This window comes from Muntiacus reevesi, chromosome 3 (assembly GCF_963930625.1).
Source record: "Muntiacus reevesi chromosome 3, mMunRee1.1, whole genome shotgun sequence".
Taxonomy (NCBI): Eukaryota; Metazoa; Chordata; class Mammalia; order Artiodactyla; family Cervidae; genus Muntiacus; species Muntiacus reevesi.
Genome location: NC_089251.1, coordinates 98,510,286 through 98,526,365, shown reverse-complemented (window position 1 = coordinate 98,526,365; position 16,080 = coordinate 98,510,286). Strand labels below are relative to the sequence as shown.

The 16,080-nt window shown below is 55.0% G+C and overlaps 1 protein-coding gene across 1 annotated transcript in view; it reads right to left on the bottom strand.

The window, feature by feature from the left end:
- FAM178B (family with sequence similarity 178 member B) overlaps nt 1-15,833 on the bottom strand; it is a 94,591-nt gene extending 78,758 nt beyond the window's left edge. The window contains exons 1-4 of the mRNA XM_065928870.1: nt 15,594-15,833; nt 14,799-14,810; nt 14,543-14,604; nt 6,187-6,339 (exon numbers count right to left, since the gene is read on the bottom strand). Of these exons, the coding sequence (XP_065784942.1) occupies nt 6,187-6,339; nt 14,543-14,604; nt 14,799-14,810; nt 15,594-15,833 (467 nt within the window). The remainder of the gene's footprint in view (nt 1-6,186; nt 6,340-14,542; nt 14,605-14,798; nt 14,811-15,593) is intronic.
- Between the last annotated feature and the right edge of the window lie 247 nt (nt 15,834-16,080).

The window sequence follows — 16,080 nt, the reverse complement described above, 5'->3', positions numbered from 1 at the left end:
CTGGCACACGCCACTTCTGCCCCACGTGCTCAGTCACACAGCCACGTTCATGGGCTGACCCCAGCGATGCCTGTGTGGTTCATGTACAGCCCCTCAAATGCAGACAACAGCCAAGCCAGCCAAGTCTGGAGGACCTCACAGATTGGCAGGGCCTGGCCGGGGGCCACGTGGAAGGAGGCCGACACTCCAGGGACTCTAAGACGACGCTGGCTCTGGCATTCTGCTCAGGGGGCACCCGCCAGCTTCTCTGTAGGGGAATGGATTCTACAAGCCCCTGTCAGCTCAGATCAACACATTTCCAACTGCTGCTCAGAGGGAGAGATGCCTCTCGGTTGACGATGTCTCCCTTCTGCCACACACTTGGTAGTGCGGTTTCTGCCAGAGGAAGGATCGGTCTGCCTCGGGGTTCACTGCTGCGGAGTTAGGCTTGGTGTGTAGGACAAGGGGTCAGAGATAGGCAGCAAAGGGCATCGTCCAGCTAGGCCTGCAAGCGAATGGCTGTCGAAGAATTCAGCTAGATGAGATGCAAGGAATCTCCTGTGAGTGTGCTCGGGGAAAGGGCACTGCTGCCTTGCCTCGGCTGGACCGCAAGCCCTGCCACCCTTCAGGGGAAGGAGAGAGAGATGGCAGGAGGGACCTCTTGCTTGGTGGAAGCGCAGGGAGGGCCCTGGCAGGCAGAGACCACCCTGATCTGAGGGAGGAGGACAGTCTGCAAGTAGGGAGGCCCCGGGGCAGGGGGAGAAGGTGAGCGGGTTACGGAATCCACTGCGGTTAGATTTATAAAAATCCCTGGCAGGTTCACAAACTGAGAATGCTGACACTGGGTCCGAGTGGTTGCCTGTGCCTGTGGCAAAGCCAGCGCCAAGGCTGGAAGTTATCCTGAGAATGTCAGAATGCCACAGGGCGAGCAGGGAGGAGCAGAGCCTCCTCATGGAGGCAGATGCCGCTCAGGCCCAGCTGGGCGTGAAGTCGCAGCTGCCAGTCCTGATGATCCAGGGAGGGGAGGTCCCCACCCCAACGAGGAGAGGCCACGGTCAGAGTGTGCTAACCCCCAGCCGTGGTGGCAAGGACACGGGGCAGTAGGAAGAGAAGGAAGGAAGAGAGGGTACAGGGTGGGGCATCAGCAAGAAGGGGGACTCACACAGAACAAAGGCCCTGGCCTCAGTCAGCACACTGGGCTCCTGGCAGAGCTTACCTTCTGCGTGGGCTGTGTGTTCCTGGGAAGGCCCACGTCAGGGTCTCCCAGCCCCCATCTCTGGTCTAGTTTACGGGCAGCAGTCCCAGGGGACAAAGTCTCTAAACGCCTCGGTAATCCCAAGTGATGGCAGAAGGATAAACACCGAGTGTCGTCATTTAGAGGGTATCAGCTTCTGCGCCTTTGCCAGGCTACTAAGATGAAAGCTTAAGTGAAACGCTGAGGGAGAATAACCAGTAATGGTCCCAGTGCTCTTCTTTTTCCTGCCTTTGTTTAAAAATCAGTGAGCAGAGGGCTTCCCTAGTGGTCCAATGGTTAAAAATCCACCTGCCAATTCGGGGACACGGATTCGATCTCTGATCCAGAAGATGCCATGTGCCACGGAGCAACTAAGCCCGGGCACCGTAACTGCTGAGTCCGTGAGCCCGAGAGCCCCGTGCTCCCCAGCAGGAGAGACCACTGCAGACAGAGCCTGAGCACGGCCCCTGGAGAAAGCCTGAGTGCGGCAGCAAAGACCCAGCACAGCCAAACAAAAACACATAATTTTGTAAAAAAGGTTAAAAAAAAAAAAGACTGCTTAAAAAAAAAAAAGTCAATGAGAGCCACACTGGTCCAAAGCCCAGGGATCCCAGCAACTGCCTGGAGGGCCACTCCCACTTGCTCTGGATTTGGGGGGCAGGCGCAGGCAGCGGGGCGGCTGAATGCTGCCCCTGCTCCTGGATTTATTTCACCCAGTCTTCCCCTGCCTGCCAGGAAGACGAGAAGGAGGTCTTGGCAAAACAGGAGCTGGGGCCTGGGCCTCAGGGAGGTCTGATGCTTGAGCACCATTTACATCACTGAACTCGGACCCACCCCGCCCCCGCCTGCTGAAGCCACTGCCGAGGAAGGGCCCCACTGGCGTCCCCGGCATCCTGAGAGCAAAGCGCAAACGGCAGGTGCACCCAGAGGACAAGGGTGGGTCCTGACACCCCACCCACACTGGGGTGGAGGGGGGGAACGAGGAGGACCCAGGGTGCTTCTGAGGGCAAGCTCCACCCCTGAGGCCCTGGTTCCTGTCTTAGAACTGCCCTGGGGCATAGGCCCGGTCATGAGGCTTGGATTTCCCGCTGAACTGCTGTCAGGGGAGGAGGAAAGAGTTCAGCCTCCCTCCTCCTCCCCTCCCCCCTCCCCCGCTCCGTACCAGCTTCTGTCACAGCAGCATGTGACTTTGGTCCCAGGGAAGCGACCTGAGGTCACACGTCCAGCAGGGTGACAAATGAGAGAGGATGGTCCAGGCCACCTCTGGTCCTATAGCTGCAGTTCAGGGAGGAGTTCAGTTTAGTTCAGTTCAGTTGCTCAGTCATATCCGACCCTTTGCAACCCCATGAACTGCAGCAGCACGCCAGGCCTCCCTATCCATTACCAACTCCCGGAGTTCACCCAAACTCATTTCCATTGAGTCAGTGATGCCATCCAACCATCTCATCCTCTGTCGCCCCCTTCTTCTCCTGCCCTCAATCTTTCCCAGCATCATGGTCTTTTCAAATGAGTCAGCTCTTCAAATCAGGCCAAAATATTGGAGTTTCAGCTTCAACATCTGTCCTTCCAATGAACACCCAGGACTGATCTCCTTTAGGATGGACTGGTTGGATCTCCTTGCAGTCCAAGGGACTCTCAAGAGGTTTCTCCAACACCACAGTTCAAAAGCATCAATTCTTTGGCGCTCAGATTTCTTACAGTCCAACTCTCACATTCATACATGATCACTGGAAAAACCATAGCCTTGACTAGATGGACCTTTGTTGACAAAGTAATGTCTCTGGTTTTTAATACGCTGTCTAGGTTGGTCATAACTTTCCTTTCAAGGAGTAAGCGTGTTTTAATTTCATGGTTGCAATCACCATCTGCAGTGATTTTGGAGCCCCAAAAATAAAGTCAGCCACTGTTTCCACTGTTTCCCCATCTATCTGCCATGAAGTGATGGGACCAGATGCCACAATCTTAGTTTTCTGAATGTTGAGCTTTAAGCCAACTTTTTCACTCTCCTCTTTCACTTTCATCAAGAAGTTCTTTAGTTTTTCACTCTCTGCCATAAGGGTGGTATCATATATCAGAGGTTATTGATATTTCTCCCGGCAATCTTGATTCCAGTTTGTGCTTCCAGCCCAGTGTTTCTCATGATGTACTCTGCATATAAGTTAAATAAGCAGGGTGACAACATACAGCCTTGATGTACTCCTCTACTCAGGCAGGAGAGGCCCATGTAAACCTGTGTAGGTCCAACCCGGGAGGACCAGCCTGGGTCAGACACCGAGACTGCCTGCTCTTGCTCTGAGATGAACTGCTGGCTTAACCTGTGCCAACATTTCCCACTTTGTACAGTGGAAAGATAACATCCCTCTTCACCAGACAGCAAGCAGAGGTGAATCTACTTCAAGAAGTGATTTTTTACTTTTGTATACTTTTCGTTCATTCAGCACTGTGTCCGACTCTTTGCAACCCCATGGACTCTAGCCCATTAGGCCGCTCTGTCCATGGGATTTCCCAGGTGAGAACATTGGAGTGGGTAGCCATTTCCTTCTCCAGGGGAACTTCCAGGGATTGAACCTGCATCCCCTGCATTGGTAGGCAGATTCTTTACCACTGAGCCACCATGCAAGCCCAAGAAGTGATTTTTTAAAACTGAATTCATTCTCCCCCCAAACCACTAATGATTACAAGAAGTGTAAAAACACAGAGGAGTCTAATGAGGAGGTTGAGAGTCACCTGCAACCTCACAGAGTGAGACTCCCTTTCTGAAAGGTGAGAAGCTGAGCCACACTGCTCTGAGAGATGCAGTGACCTCCTCTCCCTCTGTCCTTGCGCTTCTGGCTGCCCACAGTGCACTAATTACTGAACGGCTAGTAATTCCCACTCTCGGTCTCGACTTGAGGTCTTTGGCACAAACAGGAAATAAAGGATGACCCACAGGCTAAAGGGCGACCTTCAGGAAGTGGCCCTTCCCCAGCGCCTGGCAGGTGTCCCCTGACCTGGCCTCGGGCAGGGCACGGACATTCCTGGCCCCAGGCCCCATCTCCGCTCTGCTTCGTTAGCAAACTTGAGGGAGGAGGGTCTGGACTCTCCGCTCCAAGAGGCTGGCCGGCCACCTAGCCCCATTTGGCACAGCTGCTCTGATCCCAGGCCACCACGCCACGGGCCATCTCCTCTGTCACACACTTTCTGCCCGCCATCCAGCCCGGGAGAGAACACCTGCTGTTGGCCCCAAATCCCGAGGAGAAACAGCTCAGGAAGTCCCCTGCCTCTCCCCTGCTATGTCCTCCCGGTCCAGCCGCTTCTCTGTCTCTGTGCCTCCACTATCTGTCGTTGTTCCCTTCATTTCTTCCCCTGCCCCCTTTTCATCATCTCTTTATGAGATACATTTGCTTTTTAAAAAGTATTTATTTATTTGGCTGCCCTAGGCTAATTTAGTTGTGGCATGTAGGATCTTTAGTTGCAACATGTGGGATCCAGCTCCCTGACCGGGGAACAAACCCAGGGCCCCCTGCATTGAGAGCTCGGAGTCTTAGCCACTGGACCACCAGAGAAGTCCCTAGATATATTTTCAATTTGGCAATGGGAAATTTTACCAATGTCCATACCCTAAGACCCAGTCATCTCACATCACATCCAGAGATCTATTCCAGGACCACTGACAAATGTTTTTGTATAAGGACACTCTCCACCACACTGTTTACTATGGGGGGAAGTTGGAAACCACCTACATGTGGAGAAAAATGAAAAAAACGGATAAATATGTCAGGCATCAATGACAAGTGAGGTATAATCTCAACATTGGTCTAATTGCAACATTTGGGCCTTATATTTAGATTTTTATTTCAACAATGTATTAAAAAAAGCCACTTAGAAGCAATCACAGAAATCTGAATGCTGATCGATATGTATGATATTAAGATGTGCCTATATTCTTTAAGCGTAATAACGTATTGAAGTTATGTCTAAAGAGAGTATTTTAGAAACCCAGATTGAAGGACTTAAAGAATTAAATTCTATATGTCTGGGACTTGCTTAAAAATGATCTTGAGGGGACAGTGTGAGTGGGTAGGTATACAGAAGAAGCAAGACCGGCTCCGAGTCAGTAACCGGTGCTGACTGGTAGGTACACATAGGTACCCTTTACTTCTATGTGTGTTTGAAACTTTCCATGATAAAAAGCTTTAAAGGAAACACATCAAAGCACCGTTATTTTTCTGTTATAAAATAAGATGGGCTAGTCGGAAAAGAGAACAAGGTTCTTGTGTTCTAATCCTAATGTGTCCTTAACCTCCATGTGCCTTATGGGCTGTGGGGAGCGGTCAGGTGGTCTCACCTTCATCTCCCAAGTGGCCGGGGCACAGCAGGGCGCCAGCCCGCAGTGGAGGGCTGATGGGCTCAATCCTGCAGGCTTTCTCGCTCTTATCCTTAGACATGTGAACTCACAATCCAAGAGTTGCATGTTATTGCGGTAAAGTTTTAACAAATCCCCTAAAAGAACCAAACACAGTCAGGGGCTTTGTGATGATTGTGAACAAGTCCCACCGAAAGAGGACCAGGGCAGCTGTCCTCATGTTATGCTGAGCTGTACTTGTGGCCGGGGACAAACTTTCCAGGAGGAAGAGAGGAAGGGATGACGGGCTCTGGGAAACTGCTGGACAGCCAGGAAAGTGGCCCCAGTGCTGACAGAGACATAACCCCGAAGGCACGTGCGATGAGTCTGACCACGCGACGGGGCCACAGGAAGGGAAAAGCAGCACATGACAGATGTCAAATATCCACTACAGGGTAAGACTCTGTATAGGATATACATCCAAGTTAGTGGAGACAACACCACACGCAGACACGTGTGTCCTGCGTATTTCCCTAAAGGCTGACATACCCACACCGGCAAAACACAGCTTCCGACGGCCTCCTCTGGGGTGGTCCTCGCCACTGCGTTCCTCGAGGGAGGGGCCTGGTCAAGCCGCACGGATGTTTACCTGAGGAACAGCTTTTCCAGGGGGCTCCGTGGCTTCAGCTGTGAACTGTCCAGGAGGCAGGGCACGGGGTGGCGCCTGGGGAGAAACACGGGTTCGCCCGGATGCACTGCTGGGATGACCTGCAGGGGCACGGAGAACCTCTCCACCAGCTTCCTGGCAAATCAAGGGGCAGGGGAGAGCCGGGCATCAGCAGGCGCACCTTGTCTGCAGTCTGGAGGGAGGCCAGGGAAGGCCAGATGGCTGCCCCCGCCCCGCAGCCCCCGCCCGGTGGGAACCAGACCGGGGGCACAGCGCCACCTGCTGACGGAGGGAGAGCCCGCCACGTGCAGACAAAGGGGCTCTCTCCTCCCCCACCCCCTGTTGGACCCCAACCCCTCTCTCAGGGCCTCGGTGCAGGAGCCGAAAGTCCCGGCCCCAAATCCTGCCCTACTTGTGGGCTCTGCGCCAAGGCCCACTGGGTGCCACGCCTGCAGGTGCCAGGTGCTCAAGCACAAGGCAGGTGTGGGCTGCCCATGCTCGGCCAGGACAGTGTAACGCGATCACAGCGAGGCCCTCCAGCGAGTGGACCAGCCCCAGAGCGGCCACACGGCACTGGGAGAGGCGTGGGAGAGAAGCCCCGGGTGCGTGCGGCAGGTCCGGGAGGGCCCCTGCACCACCATGAGGGAGCCAGGGCTCTTTCTCTGAGCAGCATGCTCAAAGCCTCCTGAGCAGGAGGACTCCCCAGCAAGCCTGCGAAATGCCGAGGGCCAGGCCCGCCCTGCTCGGAGAGTCATTTAGTGAACCAGAGCTAGGCCCCACAGATAGGGAAGGAACAGGCAGAAGAAGGGGGACACGTTCCAGCTCTACGGGGATGTGTCTAAGGGAGGAGGGGCAGAGTGTTCCTCAGAACAAGGCCAGTCGCAGCGCGGTGCAGGACGGAAGGGTCTCCCTTATACAGAAGGCAGTGGGTGAACACAGCAAGCCACAGAACAGCAAGAGTGGGTGTGTGTGTGCTGCAGGTAAACAGACATGCACACCTGTTCTTAGACACACACAGCAGCCTGCACACATCTGACACACCCAACCATGGTCCAGGGTCATCCCGAGGGAACAGGATGGGGGAGGGGAAGGAAGGGGAGACATTTCCTGTTTACTTCAAACAACAGTGTTTGGCTTGATTCTGCACTAACATAACATACACTCCACAGTAATAATAACAAAATAAAGCAAGCCACAGGCACTGCACCCCTTCTTCTCATCAGAGGAAGGCCGGTACCCAGACTGCCAGCTGGGCCCTGAGACAGTAAACACGGAGGGGACACAGCCAGGGGCTCCTGTGAGTTCTCTGGGACCCAGCAGCCAGCACCGGAGGTGGACAAGCTGAGCTGGGGGCCCACCAGCTGCCAGAGGAAACCTGTCACTCTCTGGCCAAGTGACCCAAGGTAAGGAAGGTCATCCTAAGGATGAAACGGCACAACAGATGGGAATTACATCGGAAAACCGGGTGGATTCTGATCTCACACACTTCGGAAACAATCTCAGCAAACCACCATAACAAATGTTTTGTTAATTTATTAGCCATTTGAGTTTTTGAGTCTCTACGGCTTCCTATGTCCGCAAAGAGTTGGACACGACTGAGTGACAGAACAACAACGGCTGCCTAGGCTGCTTTTATAATTTTAGAAAAAGTATAGATTATTAAAACTCTGTAAGAACCAGATTCATCTGTAAAAAGCTCTCGGCTCATGACCCCAAACCATCGCTCAAAGGGAGTTCTGTGATATTAAATACAATGTATGTGCATTATTAAGAGCTCTGAGATGACTCTAATTGAGGACTTCCTGTGCAGCCCAGAAGTGAGGATAAAGGATGATGCTGTGGTATAAATATCCTCCCCTCCCTGACACTGGCACACACATAAAGGGCTTTTAACTTTAAGGACTAGAGAATGCAGGATGTTGTCTGTTCAAGACACAGGCTACCCTTGGAGCAGGAGCAGCTGATCGGCTCGGGATGACTGTGGGCCTTTCTCTGCCGGGCAAGGGTGGGGGGTTACGTGACTTCTGGTCACAGGCGACCTGTCCACCAGATGGGGGCCAGCCCCCCGGCCTGGGCCTCACCCCTTCTGGACCTGTACTCCTGCATGGCCCCTCCCACCCAGCCCTGGCCCCACTCAGGGATGGAAGAGGCTGCCGGGCTTTGTACATCAGTGAGTAATTTTCTTTGAAGCAGAGAACCGAACTGACCCATCAAGATGATCGCACATCAAAACCACCACCTCAAAGTGGCTGTTGTCAGCAGAGGCTGTCTCAGAGTACTACTTGAAAAGGTCATGTGCCCAGAGGACTATCAGCAATTCCAAAGCCTGGAGCACCAGCTGCCCAGGTTAACTCCCTTTCTGTGGGGAATTTTAAAAGCATCCAGGCCACAACTTCCAAAATCCTGGATGCACTCGGGAGGAAGGGAAAGAGCTAGAGAGATTATCCAGGTTACAGAGATGTCTCAAACCACTTACTTCCAAGGCTCTCCGTCCAGGGAGTGGGGACCCTGGGAAGCGAATCCCCAGCCCTGACAGAGAGAGAAAACTGCTTCATTACTCATGATGCCTTCAAAGCCTCAGCCCAAACCTGCTGATTCCACGTGCCAGAGGCACCGCGTGGCCGTCAGGCATCCTTTCCCTGCCTCTGGGCAGCATGTGGAGACAGGGACCAGCTACAGGGCAGCTGCAGCTTAGTTCTTTAGTCTGACTCTCTGTGACCCCGTGGACTGCAGCCCGCCAGGCTCCTCTGTCCATGGATTCTCTAGGCAAGAATACTGGCATGGGTTGCCATTTCCTCCTCCAGGGGATCTTCCCAACCCAGGGATCGAACCCGCCTCTCCTGCATTAGAGGTGGATTCTGGACCACCAATTAGGAGGCAGAGGTCCCTAATCCAGGCCAAGGGTCAGCAGCAGTGGCCTCCTCCTGCCCATTTCAATAAATGAGGCTTTTGCTGCCACACAAGCAAGCTCGCCATTGCTTCCAAGCAGCACAGCCAAGCAGGCTGCAAAGGCCCTCGGAGCCAGAAGGAACTATTTACAGCTCATACGCTTTACAGACAACCTGCTGAGCCCCGATCTGAGGGGGAACCATACGGGGTCCTGAGAGAGGGGGCCCCGGGGAGTCTGTGTGTGTGGGTGGACACAGGATGCTGACTCAGTGTGGGCATTCCAACCAGACCGCCCAGCTCAGGCCTGAATGACGTCACCCGGACACACAGAGAAGGCGAAGCCTGGACAGGCAGACAGTCCAGGGCGTGTGGACCAGCCTGCCCCTGGGTCACATGGGGGCACGCGGTTCCTGAGGGAGGGAGGGGAAGGAGGGCGGGAAGGAAGAAGGGAAAGGAAGGCAGGCAGGCAGACAGACAGACAGACAGAAGGATCTGTCCTGGCTCCACTTTCCCCCTCAGCTGTCGCCCAGTCTCCGTCTCCTCTGAACCTAGTCCAGGCAGGCTCGCCCCTGGTCACCCACCGGGGAGGCTCCTGTCCAGGTCACCGTGACCTTCAGGCTGCGCCCTCAGCCGTTCTCTCGACACCGCCTTCCCTGGTGATCTCATCTGGTTTTGCGGTTTTAAATGTCACCTACACATGGTGATTCCCAAGCTGGTCTCTCCAGACAAGGAGGTCCTTGTCTTGGTCTCGCCCCAGGGGTCCCACAAGTGAACACTTGTTCCCGTGCCTGCCACCACCCCCGGCCTGCGTCACTCAGCCCTCCCCAATTAGAGTCAACCCCGACTATCCATCTGCTCAGGCCTCAATTCGGGGGGTCCACTCTGATTCCTCTCTGTCCCACGGCCCCACCCAGCTCGTCGGCAAACCCCGTCAGTTCTAGCCTGAAAGTCTACCCAGAATGTGCCTCCTCCTCCTCACCTGTCCTCACTCTCTTGGATCACTACCATGGCCCCCTGTACCCCCACCAGTCTACCCTGGACGCAGTAGCAGCAGACCCAGCTCAGATGAGTGGCAGCCAGTTTCACGCAGCCCCCCAACCTCCACTCCCCACCTCCGCCCCCTCCTCACTGCTCCCACGGCAAGGCCCTCCCAGGGCCACCCCTCGCCATCTCCAGGACTCTGCTGAAAACTTATCTGCTCTCGGAGTCCCTGACCCATCGCCCAGCTCTCACAGCACCCCAACACCGCTGACGCCCACTGTATCCTTTCCCAGCAGCACTGGTGTCCAGCTTCCTGCACTCACCACCGCACTGCTGGTTTCTGGCCCTGACCCGGAGCAGCACGCGGGCAAAGACCTCGGTCTGGCTCTGTTCCTGTCCTACCCCAGGGTGTCTGCAGGTCGTTGTTCAGTCGCTAAGTCGTGTCTGACTCTCTGTGACCCAATGGACTACAGCATGCCAGGCTTCCCTGTCCTTCACCATCTCCACAGAGCCTGATGCAAAGTTGGCACATAATAGATGCTTATTGGATAGACGAACAAATGGAGAGAAAGACGGATAGACAAACGGATGAATGGAAGACCGGGGGCCCTGAAGATGGATTCAACTGTGTCCTTGGGCATCTCCATGGTATAGAGGAATCCCGCCCTGGTTCCAGCCAATAGGCCAGGAGATTCCAGCCCAGATGATACCTCTGACAGAAGCCACTTCCCTTCCCCACACAGAGGAGGACAAAAGTGTCAGGTGACTGTACTCTCTCATTCAAAAGCAGTGTTCTTTTAGACTGTGGCTTGAGATCTGGTCCGAGTTTGGGCAGACAGTCAGGGAAGAACAGGCCATGTTTTATACCTGTGTGTCCTCAAAGGCCCACACTAGACCCTGACACATGAGAGAATAAATATTTCTCGAATTAATGAACAGATGTGGGGTTACGAGGAGGAGGCAGTTTGAGAACCCATCAACAGCACACAAACCGCTGGGTGAAATGGTCCAGGGACTAAAACTCCGTGCTCCTAGTGAAGGGAGGCCCAGGTTCAATCCCTGGTCAGGGAACTCGATCCCACGTATCACAACTAAAGATCCCACGTGCCTGTGTGTGTGCTCAGCTGCGCTCAGTCGTGTCCAACTCTTCTGTGACCTCCTCTGTCCATAGAATTTCCCAGGCAAGCAGGCTGTAGTGGGTCGCACGACGCAACAAATATCAAAGATCCCACAGGTCGCAAATAAGACTCAGCATAGCCAAATAGACAAATATTAAAAAAGAAAGCAGCTGTCCAAAACAAAGAACAGGTCAGCACTGAAACCCTCTGTCTGGAGAGGCGGGTGTGTGGACTGGGCCCTGAGTGGGCAGAGCCTCCCTCCTGAGGCTGCCTGCTCCCCCCACCTGTCCCCACCCCCCTACCTGTGCTCAGGTGTGAGCAGCACTTTGTCTTCATTAAGATCCAAGGCTCTGAGATCAGCACAGTCCAGAAGAAGTAGCTTCTCTTGCTCCTGCTCCCTGCAAGGAGGTGAGAGGTGTCAACCAGGGTCGGCCCAGGGCCTGTTCATCCCGCTCCATCACAGGGCCCCAAGGGCCTCCTGGTGCACGGCCAGGCCTGGGCAAGGGACCTGGGAGCCCAGGGCCCTGTCCCTGCACAGAAGCTCTCAAACTCAGATTCCAGCAACGGGGGTGGGGGTAGGGGAGAGGGCCTGAAGGACGGCAACTTACACCACACAATTTCAGTGTGAAGAGCTGCCTCGTTGGAAAAGACCCTGATGCTGGCAAAGATTGAGGGCAGGAGGAGAATGGGGCAGCAGAGGATGAGATGGTTGGATGGCATCACCGACTCAATCGACATGAGGTTGGGTAAACTCTCGCAGTTGGAGATGGACAGGGAAGCCTGGCGTGCAGCGGTCCATTGGGTCACAAAGAGTCGGACACGACTGAGCAACTGAACACCACCACACTGGGGCCTGGGCCTTGCCCTTCTGCTCCTCCTGGGCCCAGCTTCCCTGACCAGGAGCAGCCCCTGTGCCCACAGCTCCCCCGGGCCTGCTCCTTCCCTCCTACACGTGCTTGCCCCTCAGTCTGTTTCTTCCTGTAAGCCCTGAGTGCCTCACCTCCCCTTTCTGCCAACCCCACTGCAGGCCCTATGAGCCGACCATTATTTTGCAGAAATCAGCTCCCTCACCTTCTGCCCTGACCACACACAAACCCCGAGGGGCATCAGTTCCAGCTTCGACCTTCTGCGTTCTCATTCCCTCCGGCTGCTGAGGGAGCCCTGGGCGCCCTACCCCTCCAGCCATCGGCCCTGCCCGCTGTGGGCTCACCCTGGCTTTGCCCACAGGTCCCTGGTTCTCAAAGGTTTTGTCTCCTGCCCAGCCGCCGTCTTGGACTGGGCTAGCTGGATGATTTCTAGCCGAAGGTGGACAGCCCTTGGACCTCAGGTGCCCAATTCTGAATTCCTCGTCCCAGCACAGGCCCCAGTCACCCAGGGCGACAGGTCCCACAGGAGCCAGCTTACCACCACTCTCTTCCTCCCTCTCACACTTCCTGTCCATTCTCCACAGTGCCGCCTGGGCAGTCTCTCTTAAATACATGGGAAAATACATCCTGACCTTCTTGAAACCCATCCGTGACTTGACCTTGTGTTCACGAGGCCCCGGTTCACATCTTGGTTGCAGCTCCTGCTCTGGCCTGCGCCCACACTCTGACACAGTATTCCAGTCCCAGCATCGTCTGTCCTACATGCCTTTAAACCTGTGGTCGCTCCCATTGCCCTCCCAAATCTAATCCTGCACGGTCCAAGGACAAGGATCCCCCTGAGGATCCTGTCCTAACCTTCAGGCTGAGTTAGATGCCCCTTTTTCGGCCCCCTCTGTGTGTGTGCTCAGTCACTCAGCTGTGTCCCGACTCTTGGAGGTCTCCTCTGTCCATGGGATTCTCCAGGCAAGAATACTGGGGTGGATTGCCATTTGCTATTCCAGGAGATCTTCCCAACCCAGGGATTGAACCTGTTTCTCTTGCGTCTCCTGCACTGACAGGTAGATTCTTTACCACCAGCGCCACCTGGGCTGTGAAATACTAGAATCAGTGCGTTCAGTTTCCAGGGGGAAATAGGATAATGCATGCCACACATGTGTTTAACCCTCTCCAGTGGGGCAAGAACACGGGGGTGGGAAAAACAGAGGCCAATGAGATGTTATTCCGATAAGAACCCGAGCATCCGACAACAGCACTGCCTGTTTCTACGTGTACCTTCCACAAAGGCAGTGTGCAGGCACTGAGCAAAAACAACGTGAGAGATGGGAAGAGGACACAGACAATAAGCCTGTGGACAATGCGCTCCCGTCAGACTAAGAGCAGGTCCAGGGTGAAGTCCACCTGTGCCCTGGCCACTCCAGTCCTCACGGACAATGGAGGAGTGGGATTCTAGTGTCTTCACTGCAGACAGGACCTCGGTGCAAGCCGACCACGTCACCTGCTTCCCAGGGGAGAAAGAGCACTTGTACTGGCTTCCACCACCCTCTGTGCCTTCCTAAGGGATTCTGGTTCTGATCCCATGTGACTTTTGCTTTAAGAAATCAACTTCAGGCTTCCCTGGCAGCTCAGTGATAAAGAATCCACCTGCCAATGCCGGGCACACGGGTTCGATCCCTGGCCCAGGAAGACCCCACATGCTGCAGGACAACTAAGCCCATGTGCCACAACTACTGAGCCTGCGCTCTGGAGCCCGGGAGCCCCAGCTCCTGAAGCCCGAGTGCCCTGGGGCCCGTGCTCTGCAACAAGAGAGGCCACCGCAGTGAGAGGCTGGCTCACCGAAACGCGAGAGGAGCCCCTGCTCACCTCAACCAGAGAAAGCCCGTGAGCAACAGTGAAGACCCAGAGCATAGCTGCAACTAAACAAACCTTTTTTAAAAGAAAGGAAAAAAGAAACCTACTTCTATGTGAGACAGGCTCACTGTAACGCCAGAGGGAGGGCAGCTGAACTAGACCAAGTACTACAGGAAAACTGCTTAGGGGCTGGCCTGGGACAGGGCGAGCGGAAAGGCCAGCTCCGTACACCTCCCTCTGACCCCCGGCACTGTCAGAGCCAGTGTCGGGCTGCACGTCTCGGCATCAAGGCTGTCTATTCCCCCCACTTCCCTCAAACCCTTGCATGGGAGCTGAATGAGCCCCAGACTGGCATGAATCGGGCAGAACGGTGCTCAGGTGAAGAGAGGACCAGCAGCGAGGTCTCTGTACGTGGTCCGGTCCAGCACCCTCTGCCTCGGAGAAGCTGTCCTCTGACCCCCTACCATTCCGAGCGCTGGTTATTCACCAGGGCACACGGGGCACTCACTTGCGAGGCACGCTGAGGCAGGGAGGGGAGTAGGCTGCTTTATCCTGGGAGGAATTTGCTCTGAGTCCGAGTCCGAGCACTGTAATATTACCACTAACCTCAAAGAAATGAAGACCCTCCCCGCTCACCTCTTCTCCCGCAGTAAGTAATCCAAGCTGTTGACATAGCACCCTGAGCTCCCAGAGGCAAGCTGGCGAAACCATGCGGGAATGGGCGTCAAAGACAAAGACAGAAGGAGAAAAAAAAGACTGATCAATGTTAAGCCTTCTATTTAGCTTACTTCTCTGAACAGGTAGTACACTTGCTTGATTAAAACCGTTGGAAAACATAAGGGCGCACAGCACGAGGACTTCGCCTCACCTGCACCCCTGGCCCCCGGGTGACCTCAGGTGTCCCCTGCTGGAGACCCTGTTCACAAGGAGAAGCAATCAGGAACGCATCAGACTCTCCTTCAACACAAATGGTAGTGCAGTATACCTGCTATTCTGTACTGAGCTCTGATTCTCAATTAACAGTGTGTCTTCAGGGTCATTCCATATCAATACTAAAGAGATAATTTAAAAGACACCACTTCCATGGTATTCTGAAGTACGATAATGACGTAATTTACTAGTTCCCTAGTGATAAGCATTTTGGTTATTGGCAATCCTGGGCTATTACAAATAAATAGGTCTTATTCTTAGAATACATTTTCTGGATCTACTGGCGCTCAAACGTCCCCAAAGTCCTCCCAGCGACCACGGGTTTTTCCCAGTTTGAAGTTCATCACTGAAGTTTCCACTTTGGAATTCCCAAGTCGCTGGACCACAGTTAGCCTGAGGCTTTGTGCCTGACTTAGCCCAGATCCATGACCTCAACCTTGGCTGCGAAAGCCTTGAGGGGCCCCGCACCACCCCAAGCATTTCTGTCAGGAGTTAGGGGCAGAAAGGGGAGACAGCCCAGCCTCGGGGGCCCAAGCTCCCAATCACAAGGGCCAGGGGCTGGGGAGAGGTCAGAGGGTGTGGAGAACAAGCTGTGGTCAAGGGGAGGGGCCCGAAGGAGGGTAGTTGGGGTGTGGCTGAAGAGGAGTGGCCACGGAGGGATGGCCTGGTGATGACTCTGGAGAAGTGGCCAGAGAGGGGTGGCAAGGAGGGGAGGCCCCTGGCTTACCGAGGTGTGGGCACCCATCCCGGGAGTTGCAGCCTCTGGGCTGGTCCCTGCCATGGTCCAGAATGGCTCCTTCAGTGAGGCCAGGCCTCCTAGTCGATCCAGGTCCTGGGGCTCCTGCTCTGACACCTCGGGGTACTGGTGAGCCAGCCTCCTCAGGCCCCGAGGCCTTGGGGCTAGGTCCCCCGCGTTGGCCTGTGGGACCCTCAGGTTCAGGAACTCCACAGGCGGCGGGCTCCAGTCATTGGGGAACGTGTTCCCGGCGGCCTGCATCTTGGGCTTTTTTGACGACCTGGGGGCTGGAGCAGAGGTGGGACTGCAGAGGCGCCGGGTGGGGTGCGGAAGCCCCTGGTACAGGGGATGGTCAAAGCAGCTGCCCTTCAGGCTGGGCAGGAGGATGGGCCCGGTGGTGGTGGCCTGGACGTCTGTGGATGGGACAGAGAGCTGCAGTGTCCCCAGTGGCCCACCACCTTCCCAGCCCCCGGGCCACTCAGACCGAGGAGCGGGCAGCAAGGAAGGG